Source organism: Lontra canadensis, unplaced genomic scaffold (genome assembly GCF_010015895.1).
Source record: "Lontra canadensis isolate GAN:19392208 unplaced genomic scaffold, GSC_riverotter_1.0 scaffold25, whole genome shotgun sequence".
Classification (NCBI taxonomy): domain Eukaryota; kingdom Metazoa; phylum Chordata; class Mammalia; order Carnivora; family Mustelidae; genus Lontra; species Lontra canadensis.
The window spans coordinates 826782-848274 of NW_022631019.1; the positions used below are offsets into that span (position 1 = coordinate 826782).

At 52.0% G+C, this 21493-nt stretch overlaps 1 protein-coding gene across 1 annotated transcript in view; it reads right to left on the bottom strand.

Moving 5' to 3' along the window:
* Positions 1 to 9120, bottom strand: part of CFAP74 (cilia and flagella associated protein 74) — a 64808-nt gene extending 55688 nt beyond the window's left edge. The window contains 7 exon segments of the mRNA XM_032863178.1: positions 8296 to 8417; positions 8420 to 8609; positions 8611 to 8784; positions 8786 to 8884; positions 8886 to 8996; positions 8999 to 9066; positions 9069 to 9120. Of these exon segments, the coding sequence (XP_032719069.1) occupies positions 8296 to 8417; positions 8420 to 8609; positions 8611 to 8784; positions 8786 to 8884; positions 8886 to 8996; positions 8999 to 9066; positions 9069 to 9120 (816 nt within the window).
* Between the last annotated feature and the right edge of the window lie 12373 nt (positions 9121 to 21493).

The following is a 21493-nucleotide window of genomic DNA, read 5'->3' on the forward strand; positions in this document are numbered from 1 at the left end:
GCCGGAGCCCGATGCGGGGCTCGATCCCACGACCCTGGGATCATGACCTGAGCCGAACGCAGAGGCTTAACTGACTGAGCCACCCAGGCGCCCCTCAAGAGCAATTCTTAGGAAATTTCAGAATATTCCTTACACTTCATCATTTGGGGAACGCTCGGAGCTCGTCTGTGTAGAACTTGATAGGGAACGTTGATTTTAAATGTTGATCTTACGTAGGAGATGCTAAAATTATAGACGAATTTGTTTCTCACTGCTTAATTTAGCACTTGCTTCAGAATAATTAACTGAAAAGTATTTTCAAAGCCTAATAACGTTTCCTGGACAAATCACGAGTAAGTCAGGGCTAGTAATCCATTTTTTGAAATGCCACAAAGAATCATGCGTTTCCCTTCTGAGAGGCAGAATTTTAAAGGATCTTGTAAAATGCCAACAATGTTCCTCCCGTTTGATAAAATCTGTTGACCTACTGGTCGGCGAATGGCCGAGCTCTTGGAAGGTCTGCACAAAGTGGAGGCATCTGTTCTGCTTCATGGCCATGACCTCCATGTGCTCATGGCAACGGAGTGTGACTGACCCCCTGGAGAATGAGTGTCTGAGCAGAGGTGGAACATCACAGTTTCACGGAAAACGAGTACATCATAGCGCTTTTTATACACTTTTTCTTTAATATTTTGTTTGTAAGTGATGCATACATCCGACGTGCGGCTTGAATTCACAGTCCAGACATCAAGAGTCGCGGGGCGCCCGGGGGGTGCAGTTGGTCAAGCCTCCTATTCCTGACTTTGGTTCAGGTCATGATCGCAGGGTGGTGAGGTCGAGCCCACGTCTGGCTCTGTGCTGGGCATGGACTCAGCTTAAGATTCTCTCTCTCTCTCTCTGCCATTCCCCAAGCCCTCTCTCCCTCTCTCTAAAAAAGGAAGAAAGAAAGAAAGAAAGAAAGAGAGTCACCGCTCCGCGGACTGAGCCAGCCAGGTGCCCGTCAACCACACACCCTCTGAATGTCCAGTTAAAAAGGGCACTTCTAGGGGCACCTGGCTGGCTCAGTGGGTTAAAGCCTCTGCTTTCAGCTCAGGTCATGATCCCAGAGTCCTGGGATCGAGCCCCGCATCAGGCTCTCTGCTCAGCAGGGAGCCTGCTTCCCCCTCTTTCTCTGCCTGCCTCTCTGCCTACTTGTGATCTCTGTCTGTCAAATAAATAAATAAAATCTTAAAAAAAAAAAGGGCGCTTCTAGGGGGCGGCCTTTGGCCCCTCTTAAATTCTCACTAAAACCACAGCAGAAGGATTCAGTTTTCCCAACACACGAGTCCATAAGAAACAGGCCAATGGGAGGAGACATCATTTGAACAAAACAGAAGCTGGGAGGCATGAGGATGTTATCGGCCCGGCTGGCAGGGGTGCGGACTGAACTTCCGGGGGAAAACTTGACACACGACGCCCCTGGGGCACAGCACCCACCGGTGAAAGGCCTAGAACTGGGCGCCGATGAAGTGGGGGTGGGGTAGAGTCTGAAACAGAGATTTGCTCAGATGTGCTGAACAAGCAGCTCGAAGTGCCTTCCCTGCTTCTGGCTGCACGGCCGCCCACGTCCCAGCCATCGCACGGAAAACAAGCAGAAACGCTGGGTGAAACTGTACTTTAATTGCCTTAAGAAGCTCGAAGAGTTGACTAGAAATAAGAAACCTTCAGGTCAAAATCTAAGTGAAGGCAAGCATATACACAGGTTAAATGGCCAAGGTTTGTATATAAATAAAAAGTCTCTTCTAAATTGGATGAAAAGAACAATAACAACGACCAAAAAATCTAACTGTACACTACCGAAGAGACATCTAGAACACAAGCCTGAGGGGGCCCCGGGCTTTATAATTCAGAGAGACGCGCTGGCCAGGAACTGTGAAGAGGAGGCCGGCGGTGTTATCTAGAAACACACGGAATCCCAGAGGCGAAAAGCAGCAACAGCCACGCAGGACGTCCGCACCCGATGTTCGGCTCCCAGAAGCCCACGCGCACCCACTAACTGGTCACAAAGCAAGCGGAGCACAGGTGGACGGAATGAGGAAAAGGTCAAGATACAGCTCTCATGGGCCACCGTAACACACTCTCTAACAAAACCAGGAGAGACAAGCTGTCAACGATGTGCACTTGGACAACGTCATTAGCAAACTGAGCCGACAGACACCCGGAACCCGGCAGCCACAGGATTTCAGGGTCCCCTACAGCGAACGCAGAACATTTATGAAAGCCGTGTCTTGGGCCCAAAACAGGTGCCAGTCAATTTCGAAGGCCTGGAAGGGTACACAGCTTTGTACGGAGTAGGGAACACAGTCAATCATGTCGTGATGACTTTGTATGGTGACAGATGGGGACAGGACACATCAGGGTAACGCTTTCACAAGGCAGGTGTATCTCAAATCACTGTGGTGCCCCCTGAAATGAACACAATATTGCACGCCAGTTACTCCTCAATAAAGACGATCCTAAAAACTTGTTCTCTGGCCAAAATTCATCGGCCCAAATCAGTAAGCAATAGAGAACTACTTTTAGAGAACTACTAGGAAACATACTTTTTAAGATTTATTTATTTTAGAAAGAGAGCGAAGGAGAGAGAGAGTGAGGGTATGGGCAGGGAAGGGGCAGGGGGAGACAGAGAGAGAGTCCCAAGCAGACTCCCCACTGAGCGTGGAGCCCAGTGCAGGGCTCGATCCCATGACCCTGAGATCAAGCTTGGAGCAGAGATCAACGGTTGGAGGCTTAACTGAGTGAGCCACCCAGGTGCCCCCAAGAAACATACTTCTAAATGACCCAGGGTCCAGGGAAAAACCGTCGTGGAAACGGTGCAATGAGTTACAGGACAGGAGAGTCGGGGACCAGCCACGCAGCTGGAGCCCCACCGACCTGCGGCCCCATAGCGTCTGTCGCGGAAAGGAGAACGGCAAACGGGCTCCACGTCCAGTTGAAGCGGTGAGCAAAGACCTGCCAGAGAAACCCAAAGAAAGTGCAAGAAAGAAGATGACAAAGATTAGAAATCTGCGCGACGAAAACAAATGTGAGAGAGAGGCCCCTGAAAACAGGAAGTTTGGATTTTTTAAAGATCTGCAAAACTGACAAATATAAAACATTACAAAGTAAAAAAAGTCAATCAACAACAACTTTATGCCAATAAATGTGAAAATTTAGACAATGGACAAGTTATTAGAAAAATAGTAGTAATCAAAATGGTTTGAAGAAAAGAAAAATGTTAAAGAATCCCACGAGCGTAAAAGAAACTCAATAGATAGACGGTCCCTTGAAGGGGGCTCGGGGCGCAGAGGCCGCCCTGCCAAGTTCTGGGAAACCCGCGAGGCATGCACACTGCTTCTGGGAAGCAAGGGCAGAAGGCCCACTCCCTGACTTACTTCCCGGAGCTCATGTCACCTTTGTCACCAAAGCCGGACAATGAAAGGGGAAGGGGGGGCAGCATCCCCCGCCTGATTCCCGCAGCAGCGCATGGACGCAACCTCGGTACCCCAGGGCCTGATTTCCCGCTAGAATCAGGTTAACTCACCGTGGGTGACAGACCGAAGGAAGGGACTTACATGATCGACTCGATTGATGTGGGGAAGTACTGATAAAATTCAACATCCCACTTCGCAATCTTCTACTGGACGCTGATTTCTTTAACGTGGGGAAGGCCGTTTGCAGGAAACGTCATGAGTTCTAAGCACAAAAAGCCACAGGACTGAGAACAAAACAAGGACGTTTGCTTCCACTCAGCGCCGCTGGGGCTCCCAGCCAGAACCCTCTGGAAGGAACACAAGGAGCTCAAAGTGGAAAAGTTCTCAGATCCCAGGACCGTGTGCGGAGCAATCCACCGGCACGCAGACATCCGGCATTAAGTAACGGAGACGATTTAGTGATGTCGTTCGACCTAAGTCCAGTCATAAAAACCAAATATATTTCTGTTCTTCAGAACGGAGGGAATGAGGTTTGGAAGAGATGCCGTGTGTTTTGAATTATACCAAGAAATACGAGGTACGTAAAACCGGACACAACAAAAGACGTGCAGATCCTCTCCGGAGAAGACACTGGAGGCTGACATTAAAGGAGGCCTCCAGCATACAGAAATGGAACAAATGATCCAAAACTTCAGCAAATGGATGTCAAGGCGGAAAAGAGGAACAGGGCGGCCGCTTTAAACCAAAAGAGACAAGTCGGTCACTTGTGGTGCGGGGTTCCTGTTTGCCCCCGGACTCCAGGAAGCAGCTGCAGACTTATTTTCCAGACGATGTGAAGTGAAGGCAGACTGGTGTTCGATTTTATCAAGAAATTCAGGTTAATTTTATTGGGATTGATAACGATTTTGTAGTTATGCCAAAAGGGAGTCTTCACTGGGAGAGCGGTAGTTACAGGTGGAAACACCCCACCTCGGCTGCTCTCTAGCCTCCCGCGGCCAGCAGCGTGGAGCGGGAGGCACCCAAGGGGACCGGGCCTGCGAGTCTGGGTCGCCCCTTCTCTGCCTTCCCGAGATCGCACTTTTCCACAGTAAAAGTGCAAAAAAAAGAACAAAGTCGGCATAAATGAATGAGTGTTCAGGTACTGCCAGTTCTCTCCAAACTGCTCTACAGATTCACGACCGCCCCACACCCAGCCGGAGCGCGCGGGCCACCAGCAGGCAAGGGCGCCCACCTCCGTCACGAGCCCAACGGCCGGGCCTTCCCCGCCGGGCCTCGGTTCCCTGCGGATGAAAGCCGCAGGCGGGAATGGCTGACCTGGGCCGCAGTGGAAGCTGGGGGCACAGGGCACTGCGGACATCAGCCACGAGAGGAGAAGCTGGGGCGGGGTCATGTCCATTTAAATTGAAAACTTTTGTTCGGAGAATGCCCAAAGGAGCCTCGAAGAGAAGTTACAAACCAGAAGACAAATTTGACACGTGGCCCAAAAGCTCTGCCGTCAGGAGCGTGTAAGGACGGTGCACGGGCCGCGAAGGGGCCGCTGGCGGCCAAGGAGCAGCATGTCAGCAGGGCCCCCCTTCACCCTCAAGCAGGCCCGGTCGGCGCGGGGCAGCCGCACTCCTGCGTGTCAGCGGCCCGAGTCCCGCCGGCCTCCCGCCGTGCTTCACGTGGTTCCCCGTAGCTCTCAACAGGATCCCGCTTTGGATAAGCTATTTGTCGGCGATCAACACACATTGCCCAGCCTCATTTGTAATTCTCAGTCGGTGAAGCATCTGCCCTAGGCTCAGGTCATGATCCCGGGGTCCTGGGATGAAACCCCATGTCGGGCTCCCTGCTCAGCGGGGAGTCAGCCCCTCCCCTCAAATACATAAAATCTTTTTTTGGAAAAGTAAAGTGAAAAAGTATATTCCTTTGTATCACTTTCCCATTGCTGCTGTAACAAGTTACTGCAAACCCAGTGACTTAACAGACTAATCGTGCTGGGATTCAGGTGGTCCGAGTCTGCAGTGAGTCTCGCTGCGTTAAAATCCAGGTGCTGCAGGGCCGCGTTCCTTTCTGGATTCCCCCACACTCCCCGGCTCAAGGCCCCATTCGACCATCTTCAAAGCCAGCAGTGTGAGCTACCGTCCCCCCCGGGCTCTCTGGCTCTCTCCCCTCTCCCGCCTCCCTGTCCCACTCCTGAGGACGCCTGGATAATCTGGGATCATGTCCCCAGCCCAGACCCCGCTGAACAAGCTGAATTCCCGTGCCACGTCGTCGAACATATTCCCAAGTTCCGAGGATGAGGTCGTGGTCGCCTTTGGGGGCCCGACTCTGCTTCCATTCTCTCTGACTCCGGGCTCTGCCCTGGGCGCGCCCTACAGACACGTGGAGATGCTGCATTACTGTCCTGGGAATGCCACCATCAGCGGAACACGAGGTGTCTCTGGGCGATGGAAATGTATTCTCTCACACTTGCAGAGGACAGGGACCTGCCATCGTGGTGATGGCAGCGCCGTGGTCCCCCTGAAGTGCTGGGAGAGCGTGTGTTCCAGGCCTCTCCAAGGTTCTGACAGTGCCCTGGCTTGCGGCGGGCTAACTCCAGCCTCCACATGGTGTTCTCCAGGGGCCCAGATCTACGTCCAAATACCTCCTTTTTATAAAGACACCTGTCGTAGGACCTCATCACAACGAATGACATCCCCAATGTCCCTATTTCCAAAGAAGGCCACATTCCGAGATCCTAGGGATTACGGCTTCAACCCATGATGTTTTCTCCTTGAAGAAACACAGTTCAACTCATCACATGCTCCGGCTTCGGGACACAGCAGGACCCTCCAGAGCAGCAAGGCTGGGAACAGCAGAGAGTCCGGAATCCCGCAGCAGGACAGCCGCAGGCACAGGGGTCCTCCTCTGGGTGCTCTGGGGTAGCGCGAGTGATCCACCGTGTGGCGCTGTGCTGCAGTGCCCCCTTGAACACGACCACCAGGGAAGAAGGTGCAAAAGGTGCCCCAGATTTGGCAGGAGAAGCAGGATCCATGGTGGCCTAGACAGGGGTGCTGAGGGGGGTGCCGGCTTGGGGCAGTTGTGGCCCCGAGCTGGATGTCAGGCGGGAGCAGGAGGAGGCTGCCCGTGGAGGACATCAGAGCCCTGGCCCGGCGGGGGTGGGGGTGTCACTGGGAGCCACCCAGCTCCAGCCTCAGAGGGATGACACGGCCACATAGCTTCAACGTATCTCCTGACACCACACGTGTAAATCACACAGGGAACGGCAGACGTCGGCAGAGAGCACGTTAATCTGGTGATCAAGGTGAAAGTCCCCGGTAACGTGACATGGCCCACTGTGAGCCGCCCCACAGGCCGGAATGGGCAGAAAGTGGCGCATAAGTCCTGTGACTCTCCTGCCAAGGACGCATGATGCAAACCTCATCTGGGGAAACATCAGACAAGCCCACATCAAAGAGCTTCTGCAGACCCACCTGCAGCCGTCAGAGGCGGCATCCTGAATGCCCAGAAAATGCAAGGGACGCTGAGGGCCAGACGCCGCAGACACACAAGGACTGCGGAGTGCAACGTGTGATCCCAGATGGGATCCTTTCCCTTTCGTGGCTTTCTGGGATCAGCTGTCAAAAGGTGCTTAACGGTGGTGGTGACACGTCCGTGAGTGTCCTTTGATGGCCCTTCTGAGGTCATGTGGGAGAGCGCCCCGCACAGTGTGGCTCGGTCGGAAACCATCCCGTAAGTGACTTCTCAAATGGCTCAGGAAAAGACAATTTTGGGGCTGAACTTGCAACTTTTATGTAAACGTGGGGTTGTTTCAAAAATTAAAGAAGAATATATATAGTATTATTCCATTTATATGATATTCCAAAGTCAGTGAAACTTAATTATGGTGCTTAGGAATGCGTACACGGGGGGGTGCACCTGAAGAAAAGCCAGGAAATGAGAATCACAACAGCCAGCCCGGGTCTTGGGGGTGAGTGAGGTCTGCCGGCGGGAAGGGAAGGGCGGATTGACTTACCCTGTGGACATGGTTTTATTTCTTGACCTGGGTAGTTGCTACTGACGTTCACTTTATGTGTGTACGTGTATATGTATGTGTATGTGTGTCTACAGGCATGTATATGTGTATGTGTGTGCATGCATGTATATATGCATGCATGCGTGTGTGTGTGTGTGTGTGTGTGTGTGTAACTTTTTCCTGATGTTCACTTTAGAACCAGTCTGCGCCGGGTGCGCGGGCGCGCGCGTCCACCTGCCCAGAGCACCTGTGAGGGAATTCCGGGCACCTGGCGGCCCAGCCGGGCGGTGCGGACTCCGTACCTGGCGCAGCGCCTGGCTCAGCGCGGACGTGCAGGGAAGGGTGCGAGGAGAGGACCAGCAGCTGGTGGGAAACACAGCAGGAGCCCCTCCACTGCCCAAACTGGGCTCCCTTTGAAAAACCCAATAGGGGCGCCTGGTGGGGGCTGCTCGGCCGGTTAAGCGTCTATTCGGGTCAGCTCATGATCCCAGAGTCGCCGGATAGAGCCCGGCATGGGGTTCCCTGCCCAGCGGGGAGTCTGCTTCTCCCTCCGCCCCTCCCCCCGCTCGTTCTCTCTCTCTTTCACATGAATAAATAAATAAATAATATATTTTTAAAAGTAAACTTAAAGAAGAAAGAAAAGCCCAGGGGGAGGACTCGGGGCTCCCTTCCTCCGCTGGGCTCCCCAGCCGGGGTCCCCCCAGCTCTGCTCAGGGCTGGCACTGCGGCGCCGCGACCCCAGTGAGGCCCGCAAAGTCGGGCGGACCAGCCCCAGGGCCAGGGACTCCGCGAAAACCACCGGGGGCGAGACCCGCTGCAGCAGGTGCCTGCCCGGCCGAACCCGGACTCCGGGGCGAACGGACCCACCTCTCTGTGGCCCGCCGGGGGTCGCAGAGGCTCCTCCGCGGGCGCTCCCAGACCTGGGCCGCGGCGTCGAGGGCGGCGGGCGGCTCCATGGCGACGGGCGGCTCCACGGGCCGGGGTGGGGCTCGCCCGCCGCGCGCACCCCTGCTCGGGCGATGGTGCGGTCCGGGGCGCCCCCGCGCAGGCGCAGTGCGGCCGGGGCGCGGGCGGCCCGTGGAGGGTCCCGGAGCGGATCCCGCGGCTCGGTGGACGCGGGAGCGCGCGGGGCCGTAGCTGGGGGTTTGGCCCAAGCAGGCCCGGGGGCAGCTTGGTTGTCCACCGAGCGAGTGTCGTGCTCGCGCCGACGGGGCTTTCCCGCGGGCGTCGTAGGCCGGGACTGCGGGCTCCATGTGCGGGCCGCGCCGAGCCGCGCGTCCCCCTCCCCAGCCCTGCCCGCGGTCCCCAGCCCCGCTCTGTCGTGGGACGACCGGCCCGGCCGGAGCGCGTATTTGCAGCGCAGACGTGGGGGTGCGACGAGGGCCTCTCGGGCCAGGCCCGGCGGGGACCCGGGAGTGAGTGCGGCGCAGCCCAGCCCTCGCCGAGCGCCGCGCGCCACGGCACCCGACGTCGAGGTGCCTCCCGGGGCCGCAGCGAGTCCGCGAAGTGCTTGGTTTCGCGCGGGAAACCGTCCACCGGGGTGGCCGCCGAGCCCTGCGCACAGCGCCGGGGAGGCGGGAACCGCGCGCGTTAGCCGTGGCCCCGCGCGCGTCCGCGGTCATCGCCGGGTCGCGGGTGCGGGTCTCTGCGCTCTGAAGGCTGGGCCGGAGGAGCAGAGCCGCGGCGCCCCATCAGCCCACGGTCGCTTCCCTAGCAGAAATCACAGTCCTCCCGCCGCACGCCCTCCACCAGGCTGCTTCTTCCCCGGCTTGCCCGCCGGCCTTTGCGTATCCACAACCCTCCGTGCACTGTCCACGGCAGAAGCGGAGGCTGGCGGAGGGCTGCGGAGCCCCAGCCGAGCCGCAGTGAAGACGGGAGGACTGTCCTGTCTCCCCATGGAGTGATCTTCAAAACCTACTGTGAAGGGAAAAAAGTGGTGGAACGGGGTGTGTCTTACTAAGAAGGGGCAGAGGCGCTAAGAACATCCAGGTACATGTACTTCCTGGGGGTCACGGAGAAACAGTTACCAGCCAGGGTCAGAAAGGTGAGCTCCGCGCGGAAATGACATTTCTCTGAATGCGCTTGTCCCTTTGGCTATGGAGCTGTGTGACCGCAATGCCCAAAACAAGTCAATTCCTAAAAATTGGAAACAAAATGAAACAAATGAACCTAACTGTATGTCAGGTATTAACCTTACAGAAAAGAATTCAAGTGACTTTAGAACCCAACAATTTGATCGTACTTAACTAGTAAGGGCAAAAAGAGCTCCAGAGAACGCTCGGGGTGTTTGCAGTGGTCCTGGCCTTGGTAACGGCATTACCATCGCCCTTCCGGAAGTGCGTGAAGGGAGATACAGGAAGTAGGTGGTATGGGAATATTAGGAACCAACATTTTAACTTTGGGAGAAGAGATAGGAATGTAAGATAAGTTAAAACTGTAATCTTGGGTGCCAATGGGAAATATTAGTATGAATTAATAGAACTTAAAAAATGTGTTTCTGGGGCACTGGGTGTCTCGTTCAGTTCAGCCTCAGACTCTTGATTTCAGCTCAGGTCATGATCTCAGGGTTGTGCGATTGAACTCAGTCCAGCTCTGCGCTGCACGTGAAGCCGGCTTAGAATTCTCCATCTCCCTCTGCCCTTCTGCCCCTGCTTGCACACTCTCTCTAAAAATAAGTAAATATGTAAATAACAAAAAAAAATTACTTCTGGGGCGCCTGGGTAGCTCAGTGGGTTAAGCGTCTGCCTTGGGCTCAGGTCATGATCTCAGGGTCCTGGGATCAAGCCCCACATCGGGCTCTCAGCTCCGTAGGGAGCCTGCTTCCCCCCCTCTCTCTGCTGCCTCTCTGCCTACTTGTGATCTCTGTCTCTGTCAAATAAATAAATAAAATCTTAAGAAAAAATTACTTCTTAGTTCTGTCCACTGAAAGGGTCTAGAACCATCTGATACGGTAGCCACTGGACATATGTGGCTATTTCAATGTAAAATTATTATTTTTAAAAAAGATTTTATTTATTTATTTGACAGACAGAGATCACAAGTAGGCAGAGAGGCAGGCAGAGAGAGAGGAGGAAGCAGGTTCCCCACCGAGCAGAGAGCCTGATATGGGGCTCGATCCCAGGACCCTGGGATCATGACCTGAGCCAAAGGCAGAAGCTTTAATCCACTGAGCCACCCAGGCGCCCCTCAATGTAGAATTAATTAAAATTAAACACTTGAACAGATATTTGTACACCAGTACAAATTGAAACTTCCATTCCTTGGAGTACCCGGCTGGCTCAGGCTGTGCAGCATGCAACTCTTGATCTTGGGGTCGTGAGTTCAAGCCCCATGTTGGGCATGCAGCCTACTTTAAATTAATTAAAAACAATTAAAAAAAATAAATAAAATTCCATTCCTTGGTTGCAGTAGCCACATTTCACGTGCTCAGTGGTGCCGTGTGGCTAGCAGCTGCCCTATTAGAGAGCAAAGATATAAAAAGTGCCTGGTTGGGTTGCACAGTCTAGAAATAACCACCAGCTCAGTAGCAGTGAGCGCTCTCAGCAGCCAGCTTGTTGTCCTTGCCGCTATTCCTGGTAAAAGAAACCACAGCTTCTTAGAAAAATGACTGATATCAGATCTAAGGCAGAAAACACAACATGATCTTGGAGCATCTTATCAACAGAAAGCAAGGGAATTACTAACGAGTCCAGCATTGTGTCAGAGGACTTGTTAGTCAATGTGGAGATGCTCCCATTGGCCAAAGTAAGGACAATTTGAGTATCAAAAAAAAAAAAAAAAAGTAAATACAGTGGACTGAAGCACAGCAAATATGTTAACATCCATGAGTTCACTTAAAAAAATAAAATCCTCATTGATCCTTTTATTTTTTCATTGATCACTTTTGAAGGCTGCTAGGATGCTGTGTCACCATTCTGGAAACCGATGAAGCTTCCGTGGCAGAGCTCGGCTTTGATCTCCCTTCGAGAAAGGATTTGCATTTAGCCAAGAGGACTTCAGCAGCGCTGTAGTGGAGCTGAGTTCACTCTCTTTCTGGGTGGTTCCTGGTCAATGATTGACCATGGCAGGGGCTCTAGGTGGCTTTAGGTGGGCCTTCAGCCCTGGGGCTCCTCTAATGGATAATCTCTGCTCCAGAGTTCTCCACCCCCTTCCCTCGGATCGGCCAAAACTTTGTCGGGTTTGCATCAGAGTTAGGTTCTCCCTGCCCAATTCTGCTTCTCGGTGCTTTCCATCCACGGGCTTCAGCTCAGTATTGCAGTCTGTGGTTTCCTCAGCCCAATTTTGCTCCACCCCCCAACCCCCATCTTTCACAGGCATGAGCTCCCAGTAAATCTCTTGTATTCTGAATGCCATGTCATAATCTGCTTACTGGAGGACACACATTAATAGTTGGTAGCAGGAGTGGTCTGACATAGTAGATACTAAGAGGGGGAGTTGTAACTAGATCACTCACTGCCCAACTGGCAGTGAGTATCCCATCCTGGGTCAAACGTGGATGCCTTGAACAAGGTGGTATCCCACTGATACAATTTTCACAAATAATAAGTTGGGAGAACAGTGGTTGGTACAGTGATTGAGAAGGACGTGTGTTTGGGAGGATGAAGGAGATACATACAAGAACAATACATCTCAGGGTTGTGAGCTCAAGCCCATCTTGGGCTCTGCACCCAATGGTGATTCTGCTTGAGATTCTTTCTCCCTCTTTTTTGCCCCTCCTGCTCACACTCTCTTTCTCTCTCTCTCTCTCAAATAAATAAATAAATCTTAAAGAAAAAAAAAAAAAAGAAGAAGAAGAACAGTACAATGATCTGGCTGCAGAGACATCCTACAGAAAAATATGCGAAGATGGAGATAGTTAACAATAATTGAAACCAAGTGTGTTGACACCAAAAGCAAAGGCAACAAAGCAAAAATAAACAAGTGGGACTATATCAAACTAAAAAGCTTGTGCGCAGCAAAGGAAACCATCCACAAAATGCAAAAGCAACCTTCTGAAGGGGAGAAAATATTTGCCCATCATGTATCTGGTAAGGGGTTAATATCCAAAATATATTTTAAAAAAACCAAAACCCATACAATTTCATAGCAAAAACTCCAAACAATCCAAATAAGAAATGGGCAGAGTATCTGAACAGGCATTTTCCCAAGGAAGACAAAGACATCCAGATGGCCAACAGGTCCATGAAAAGATGGCAAGTATCACTCATCATCATGGACATGCAGATCAAAACCACCATGAGATATCACCTCATACCTCTCAGAATGGCTACTATCAAAAAGACAAGAAATAGGGGCGCCTGGGTGGCTCAGTGGGTTAAGCCTCTGCCTTTGGCTCAAGTCATGGTCTCAGGGTCCTGGGATCGAGCCCCGAGTTGGGCTCTCTGCTCAGCAGGGAGCCTGCTTCCCTTCCTCTCTCTCTGCCTGCCTCTCTGCCTACTTGTGATCTCTCTCTCTGTGTCAAATAAAGTCTTAAAAAAAAAAAAGACAAGAAATAACAAAGAGTTGACAAGGATATAGAGAAAAGAGAACACATGTGTGCTTTTGGTGGACATGTGAATTGATGCAGGCACTATGGAAAACAGTGTAAAAGTTCCTCAAAAAATTAAAAATAGAGGGGCGCCTGGGTGGCTCAGTGGGTTAAGGCCTCTGCCTTCAGCTCCGGTCACGATCCCAGCGTCATGGAATCAAGCCCTGTATCTGGCTCCCTGCCTGTGCAGGGAGCCTGCTTCCCCCTCTCTCTCTGCCTGCCTCTCTGCCTACTTGTGATCTCTCTATGTCAAATAAATAAATAAAATCTTTTTAAAAAAATTAAAAATAGAACTACCTTGACTCTCAGTCAAGGTAGCTTTGCAATGCCAAGGTCAGGGCCTGGTTGAAAAAACCTCCACACATGGGATGGGTATATCTGGGTGGGTGCCCCTAAAGACTTTGGCTCCCTGGGCTTTTCTGAAACATCAGAAACTGTGAGGTTTGCTCACCCCAACCACTAAGGGAAACACTAGGACTCCTTTCTTATGGGAAGACACTGTAGAGGTTTCAAAAACAAGGCAACAAGGTCCTTCCAGTATCTGCGCTCTCCCCATGCCCCCCTCCGCCCCCATTACCAGGCTGGCAACCAGGGATAAATTGTAGCATAGTCTCATTACATACATGCTGGACCTAGTAAGAAAGAACCGTGTGTGGAAACAACAAAGCCTCACTAAAATGTAGCTGGGAGGCTCAGGGGAGAGGACGCCCTCCGGCCCCCCCACTCACCAACTGCTGACCCAACAAGAAGAGGACTCTGCAAGTGGGTGTTACTTCCACTACCCCCAGCAGGAGGAAGAGAGGCTTTCCTCGTCTGCCCAGCAACAGCCCAGCCAATGAGAGACTGTCACAATGTAGCCAATGGGAGACAGCCACAACTTAGCCAATGAGAAATGGTCACAATTTAGCCAATGAGAAATGGTCACAATTTAACCAATGAGAGACTGCCACAACCTAGCCAATAAGAGGCTGTCACAATTTAGCCAAGGAGGGACTGTCATAGCCCAGCCAATGAGAAGACTACATTCAAATTCCTAGTTTGCTCCAAGGGCTTTCTGCTTGTAACCACCTCTCCGCTGTCAAAGAGCCGTTCTTTCTTTGTTCTCCGGACTCAGTGATTGTTTTCTGCTGTGACTTGCTTGTGCGGGTTGCCTTTCTCTTTTGTTCCCAAGCAAACCCATCTTTTGCTGGTAAAATAACTGGGATTTTTATTTTTAAGGCCAAAAGGAGCTGCAGGAATTCGCAGCAGGTGTCGGCTGTGGGATGGGTTTGCAGGCGCGGCATCCAGGGGCCAAACAGGAGCCTCTGACAGGGACAGTTTGTGGACGTGGGGCCTTCTCTCGGGACACGGATCTAACACCCTGGCAAGGACCCCAGAGGATGTGAAATTCGCTGCCAAAGTGGCTGAAAATCTCCCAAGCTGGATGAGAACGGTAAGCCCGCAGACCCAAGAAGCTCCGCAGACCTCAAGCAGAATAAATACAGGAAAATCACACCAAGACACATAATCACCAAATTGGCCAAAATGAGAAATAAAGAAAAACTCTTCAGAACACTCAGAGAAAAGACAGATTGCATGCAGAGTAACAAAGAAATGTCAGTGACCTGTTGGAGAGAAACCATTCAAGCCGTAGACAGTGAAGCTACAACTTTAAAACCCTGAAAGAAGAAAAAGTGAAAATCATACAAAAACCGCTGGTGATGTGAACGTCTGTACTCAGAGAAAACAGCTGGAGAAAATGAAGGCTGTTTCATGGTATGTTAATTATATCTCAATAAAGTGGTTATTAAAAAAGTTTTTGAATGAAAGCAAACTCCTGCTTCTGACTGGGACGGAGTAACGGAGACATTCACCTTCCTGCCTGAAACACCTGAAAAATGGAACAAAGTGTACGTGTGCAAAATGACGCCACCTGTCAGGTTATTGGACGCGAGAGAAGAAAGACAGTGATCCCTAAGAGATGGGACCGAATTAGAAGAACCCTCTGAGGATCTTAGCTCATTGCTTGGAAAGCGCTCTTGGGCCCTTCTCAGGCCAGGGACACCCAGGGGGAGCATGAGCCCTAAAGGAAAATTCACAAAATGGATTTCATCAAGATTAAAAACTTCGGCTCTTGAGGAGTTCCTGTTAAGAAAAATGAACAGACAAGCCCCAGCCTGGGAGAAAGTATTTGCAAGACGTACATCCAATGAAGGACGTCTATCTACAATATACAAAGAACTCTTACAACTCAATAAGAAGGCCAACAATCTCATTTTTAAAATATTGACAGACAGGATGCCTGGTTGGCTAAGTTGGTTGAGCGTCCAACTCTTGGTTTCGGCTCAGGTCATGATCTCGGGGTCATGAGTTCAAGCCCCGAATCAGGCTCCATGCTCGGCTGGGAGTCTGCTGGAGATTCTTTCCCTGTGCCCCTCCCCCTGCTCTCTGTCTCTCAAATAAATAAATAAATCCTTAAAAGAAAATACTGTGAAAAGATTTGAACAAGCCTATAAAGAGGTCTCAGAGTCATAAGCCATTAAAAAAATGCACATTAAATCCACAACGAGATGTCTATGCATAGTCACAAAAATGGCCAAAATGAAAGACGTATAAGCGAGTGTTGATAAGGAGGCAGAGCAACTTAAAATCTCATCCATCGCTGGTGGGAATACAAGATACAGCCACACTGGAATACAGATTAGTAGTTTCCTATAAACATACGTTCCCCTTAAAATCCCATAATCCTACAGCTAGGTATGTATTCAAAGAAAATGGAAACCTGATGTGGGGCTCGATCTCAGGACCCTGGGATAATGACCTGAGCTGAAGGCTCAAACTGACAGCTCCAAGACCAAGAGTCACATGCTCTTCAACTGAGCCAGCTAGGTGCCCCAGGAACTTTGCACTTTCTGTTCTCTCTCTGAAGCACTTACCTGGCTCTCACAGACACTTGCACCTGAGCATTCAAAGCAGCACGACTCCTAACAGACGTACATGGTACAGCCCAAACGTCCGTCAGCAGGTGGCTTCACGCCGTGGGGAATATTCATACAACGGACACTACTCAGCAGAGAGATAAACTTCCGATCTGGCCAGCACGTGAATAAATCTTAAAGGTATTACACTGAGTGAAAGGAGTCTGACACAATCTTACTGTATTAGTCACTCATTGCTGTGTAACAAACGGCCGTGAGACACCGTGGATCAAAACAACACACTTATCTCACAGCTTTTGTGGGTCAGGGTCGGGTCCCCAGCTCTGCCTCTTGCAAAGCTGAAGCCAAGGGCCATGTCCAGGTTCACAGTCATCTTGAGGTTCGTGGGGGTCCAGCTGCACTCTCCAGCTCACTCTGGCTGGGCAGGGGGCGTCAGCTCCCTTGGTCCCTGTCAGACCAAGTGCCGGTCCCTAATTCCTTGCCTGGTGAGTCTCCTGCTATACCAGCTCTCAACATGGCAGCCAGCTCTTCAACGTGAGCAAGGAGGGTGCCAGCAAGACCTGAGGCACAGTGTTTCACAAGCCGACCCTGGACGTGATGTCTTGTCCCTTTGGGGTATCATTGAAACAGGTCAGTGGGTCCAGACCCCATGCCAGGGAAGATGTCCAATACCAGGGCAGGGGTCGCCAGGAGCCGTTGTGGGAGGTTGCCCGCACCAGCCTCACACTGTGCAATCCTTGTATATCGCACTTTCGAAAAGCAAAACTAAAGCAACAGAAAGCAGATGCTCATGGTTACTCGGGACCAGACCCGGGGAGCAGACTGACCACGAAGATGGTAGCAATAGGTAAGTCGGCTGTGGCCCATGGAAACTGGATACTTAAAATCGGTGAACTTTACTGTATATAAATTATATGTTAACAAAGCTGATATAAAATAAAATAAAATCTAGATTCAGGCCATAATCTAAAAGGCTGTGCGAGACCTGACCTGCCTTACTCAGCTTCCCTCTCTCACTCACTGTGTCACTGCCCACACTGGCCTGGCTTTGCTTCTTTTTGGACTCGCTGGTTCATCCCAGCCTCAGGACTTTTGCACTTTCTTTTAAAAAAATTTAAAAAAATTTTTAGGGGCGCCTGGCGGGGCTCAGTGGGTTAAAGCCTCTGCCTTCAGCTCAGGTCATTATCCCAGGGTCCTGAGATCGAGCCCCACATCAGGCTCTCTGCTCGGCGGGGAGCCTGCTTCCACCTCTCTCTCTGCCTGCCTCTCTGCCTACTTGTGATCTCTGTCAAATAAATAAATAAAATCTTAAAAAAAAATTTTTTTAAAGTAATCTCCACACCCAACATCGGGCTCAAACTGACAGCTCCAAGACCAAGAGTCACATGCTCTTCAACTGAGCCAGCTAGGTGCCCCAGGAACTTTGCACTTTCTGTTCTCTCTCTGAAGCACTTACCTGGCTCTTGATGTGGCTGGCTTTTTCTCCAGGAGGGATAGGCTATAATTCAAGTTCAGCTTGAATGGTACCTCATTGAAGGCCTTTCCTGACTACCCTGTCTAAGCGTCCCCACCCCCAGCACGAGTACTCTATTATTTTGGTCTTGTTTACACTCCTTCACAGCCTGTATTTCATCTGAAATGATGGTTCGTTTCCTCACCGACTGTCCATCCTCCCCTTTCTAGAAGGTGAGCTCAGTGGAGATGGGGACCTTTTATATCTTCTTCACACCCACTGTCTAGACCAATACTTGGCATGTGGTAGGATGAATAATCTATTAATATTTGTTAAGTGAATATTGATCTGGTGGGGGCTTTTCTTGGGGAAGTTTAATGAAGGTAATCAAATGTCAAGTATGAAAAAGGTTACTGTTTTTATCTGTCTGACATCCTGCTTGGAGGATCAGCATCGAGGACCAGAGGGAGAGGAGGGGACACAGCGTCATCCTGTCACAGAGTTTGGGAAGAACCTCATCCCGGCCAGTGGTGGGACCCCCTCTCCCCTGCGGCTCCCTGACAGTCTCCCTGCGGCTGACCCAGCCCCTGCTCCATCCAAAGTAGACAGTTTTCCTCACTTGACTGACAGCCTTTTTGTCAAGAATGTTAATTTGTGTCTACTGTTTTCTTTACGTGAAGGATTTCAAATCTCTACTTTAAAAAACATAAAAAAGGAGAATAGAATTCTGGCTTTTCCACGTTAAACATGAATGTACTGGAATGTCTATTTGACTCGTGTGGAAACAACTCTCTGAGCGGCCAAGTCTGGGGTTTGTCGGTTCTCAGGGCCTCGAACCCTGAGAACAGCATGGCCATGGCCGTGAGCCCGCCCTCCGTCTAAGGAGACAGATGACCTCCGGCCGCTGCAAGTACTTTGCATCAGATCCTTTCTGCTGAGTTCTCTCTGCTTCTCAGACCGAAGGATTCCGTGTAAAAATCACAGCATTAATAATTACAGGCTATGCTCAAGAAAATTCTTCTGTGTCACTGCCATTTTTCTCCCCAGTAAAATCGTAAAGCAGCCTCACAAATATATCAGGCAGGGATTTTAAATTTAGCTAGTGCTGCTTCCCCTCCCGGATCGCTCTGACTCACCTCTACCTCCCGGGGCCCGTCCTGCTGCTGGGGTGGAAGCCGGCCAGCTCTCCGCTGGGGCCTCAGCCTTGGTGTCATCCCATCCCATTTGCTGTGAGCACCAGGCAAAGCGATTACCCAAAAGGTAAATAACACAAAAAAGACGGCAGGCTGGTGATTTCCAGAATCTAACTGACCAGCAGACCAGACTTGTCTGGTTTTTCCAGATGCAGCTTAGAGCGGCCAAGCATGGTCCCAGGGACGTGCTCCGGTGACTCCCGGGGACAAACCAAGGAGGCAGAGTTTCCGAACCTTCCACTGAAGGCACAACTGTCCTGTCCCGCTCTGTGCCATATGGGGAGAGCATACCGCCTCCCTGCATAAATAGGAGAAAGACAGCGATGTCACTCCCCCCAGCTTGAAACCAGAGGACTCTGCATGGGTCCTGCCTGACCGGGAAGCCACCTCATCAAATAAGCCAAAAGGGACGCCATGGACGAGTTAAATAGATGTACATATGGGGACCAAATGCCTTAGGTTTGAAATTTGTTCCTTTATCATCCTCATTCCCCTGGTCTGGTGCCGAGCCTCCTGTTCTGTGCTCTTAGTGGTACCAAGAAAGGGGCTGGGGTTGTCCAGGCATCTGGGCAAAGGGCACAGATCTTCCTGGAGACGGAGAACCTTCCACTTCCCCAAGGGTCCTTCTCAGGGATTTTGAAAGTCACCAAAGTCCTACTTGGAGGGTGGTTTCTCCCCTCAAAAAGTACCAGGCACGGGATTCGCACGGAGAACAACTGATGTGTTTTCCAGAGAAGGGAAGTGGCTTGACGGACCTCTGAGTGGGGAGCATTTCCCAGACCCTCAGAGGGAGGAACCAGGGGGCTGGTTCTGTCCCACAGTCACAGATGATCCCATATCCTGGGCCTCCCCTCAGCCCAGCCAGCACCCAGACACACAGAACCAAGGCCCTGGTTTCCTGACCTTTGCTGGGGGCACCCAGAATTGGCCCTCTCTGTTCGGGGGCAGTTGTCTGAATGGGGCCGAAGAGGAAAAAGGGGACACAGAAGTGGCCACAAACTAATTCCTGAAAAACCAGAAGAAGGAACAATAAAAACCCCACTCTTCAGACCCAGACAAACCAGGTAGGGACTAGACTTGAAATGGAGCTTGAGGATTCTAGGGAAGAAAAAGCATTTTGACTGACGGTCACGGGAGGCCCCGGTGATCCCCGCTGCAGCGGCTCCTACAGAAACCTCCTCCTGGTGCGCGCAGCAGGTGGGATGTGTGAGCAGGTGACTTCTTTAAAGTCTCTGTCTCTTGGTAGTTCTCGAAATGGTGCTTGCCTCCAGGGTTTGCGGAAGAAGAGGCGAGCAGATGTCCCCAAACAGCCAGAGCTAAGGCCGAAATTCCTGTCCAGTGACCGTCTGCAGGGAAAGCTTAAGGTTCACTTTATGCCTCAGCTAACAGGCAAGTGAAGAAAATGGCAGCAGACTCTGGGTCACCCTGAACTAAACGAGTGAAGTGATTCAAGGTGAAGGTTATTTCTCAGAGGCTGTCAGCACCTGGACCTTCTCAAATATTCAGAGAGTGACGGTGAGCTCAGCATGGGTGCCTGGACCCCACAAAGATCAGAGCTTGGGACTGAAAGGCAGGAGCTCGGAGCAGTAAAGCGGCTGCGGACTGTGCTCGTTTGCTGGCTTTGGAGACTGAGCCTGTGTATTTCCCTACATTTATTAAGCACCTGCTACGTGCTAGAGGTTTAGACATGAAGGAGCCTGAAGAAGCAGGCAGGCGAGACCTCTGTTCTAGCGGGAATGGTAACAATCCTGTTGAACGCTCACAACTCTTACTTTGTGCAAGGACACACTCTGGGCGCTTGTGGGAGGACTGACTCCTCCCAACAAACACGTCTGAAAGGGCCCACAGGAAAGTGGCCCCGAGGCCCTGAGACTTGTTCAGAGCACAGGCACATTCGCGCAGCGTGGGAACACGCTGAGATCTTTGCGTCTCTACCCAAAGGCATTTACAGCAAGACCCGCCTGGCTCTCTTACCCCCCTATTCCTGGCTCGAGGAAAGAAAGCTGGGAACCAGCCCCATCTCTGGATACTTGGCATTCCAGACTGGGCTGGAAATTCCTGGCAGCAAAGTCCTTCCTACCTGCCCCTGCTCTGGCCGGTGTCTGCGGTCTCACAAGGAGACTTAACCCACTCCAGAACAAGTTTGCTCGCTCTTAGGTGTTTTCATGAGAATTCACTTTCTATTGTCAGTTGCTAATGAGTCCAGAAGTGAATAAATGAGACGAGTGACAAAGTTTTTTGAGGGAAACTGCCTAGAACTTTAAGTTGAAAAGAATTAAAATAGAAAACGCTCAAGGCCTTGACTTTCTCAGCTCTTTGTGGGGTGCAGAGGGAGGATGTCCCCCCGTTGCAGCCCAGCCATCTGCAGTGCCCTGCAGGGGGGAACAGGCAGGTATGACAAAGCCTGATCAGGCCGGACGGGGAAGTCACTGCATCCGGCGGCCTGGACCCGGCCGGGGAGCACCCCCACCGCGCACCTCCCTTCTCTCCCCCAGGCGGGCCTTTCAGGATGGGCAGAGCTGCTCTGCCCCGTGACCGCTCAGGCTCTGCTCTTCCCACAAGTGCGAGGGGTTTGGAAGGAGCTGCTGGGGGGGGGTCTCTCCTACCAGCGGGTGAACGCCGCAGGGGCGCTAGCCCCCTCCCCGCGCCGCGCTCCTCAAATGCCTGAGCCAGGTGCCCGGGACCTGTGTCCCCCACAGACAGCCCCGGGGACGAGGATCGCCGAGCCCGTCCGTCTGCCGGCGCCCGGCCGGGCCGCGGGAGGCGGCGACCAGGCGGTCGCGGGGCTGGGCCGCCTCCCCCGCAGCAGTGAAGCGGCGGGGGAGTGCCCGACCCCCGGGGAGGGGGCGCGGCTAGGCGGGGCGGGAGCTGGAGGCGGGCGCTGCCGCGAGGCTCGGGGGCGGGGAGGAATCCGCGCGGCTCCGGAGTGCGGCGGGCTGGGCGGCAGGTGGGGGCGGACGGGCGGGGCGGCTGG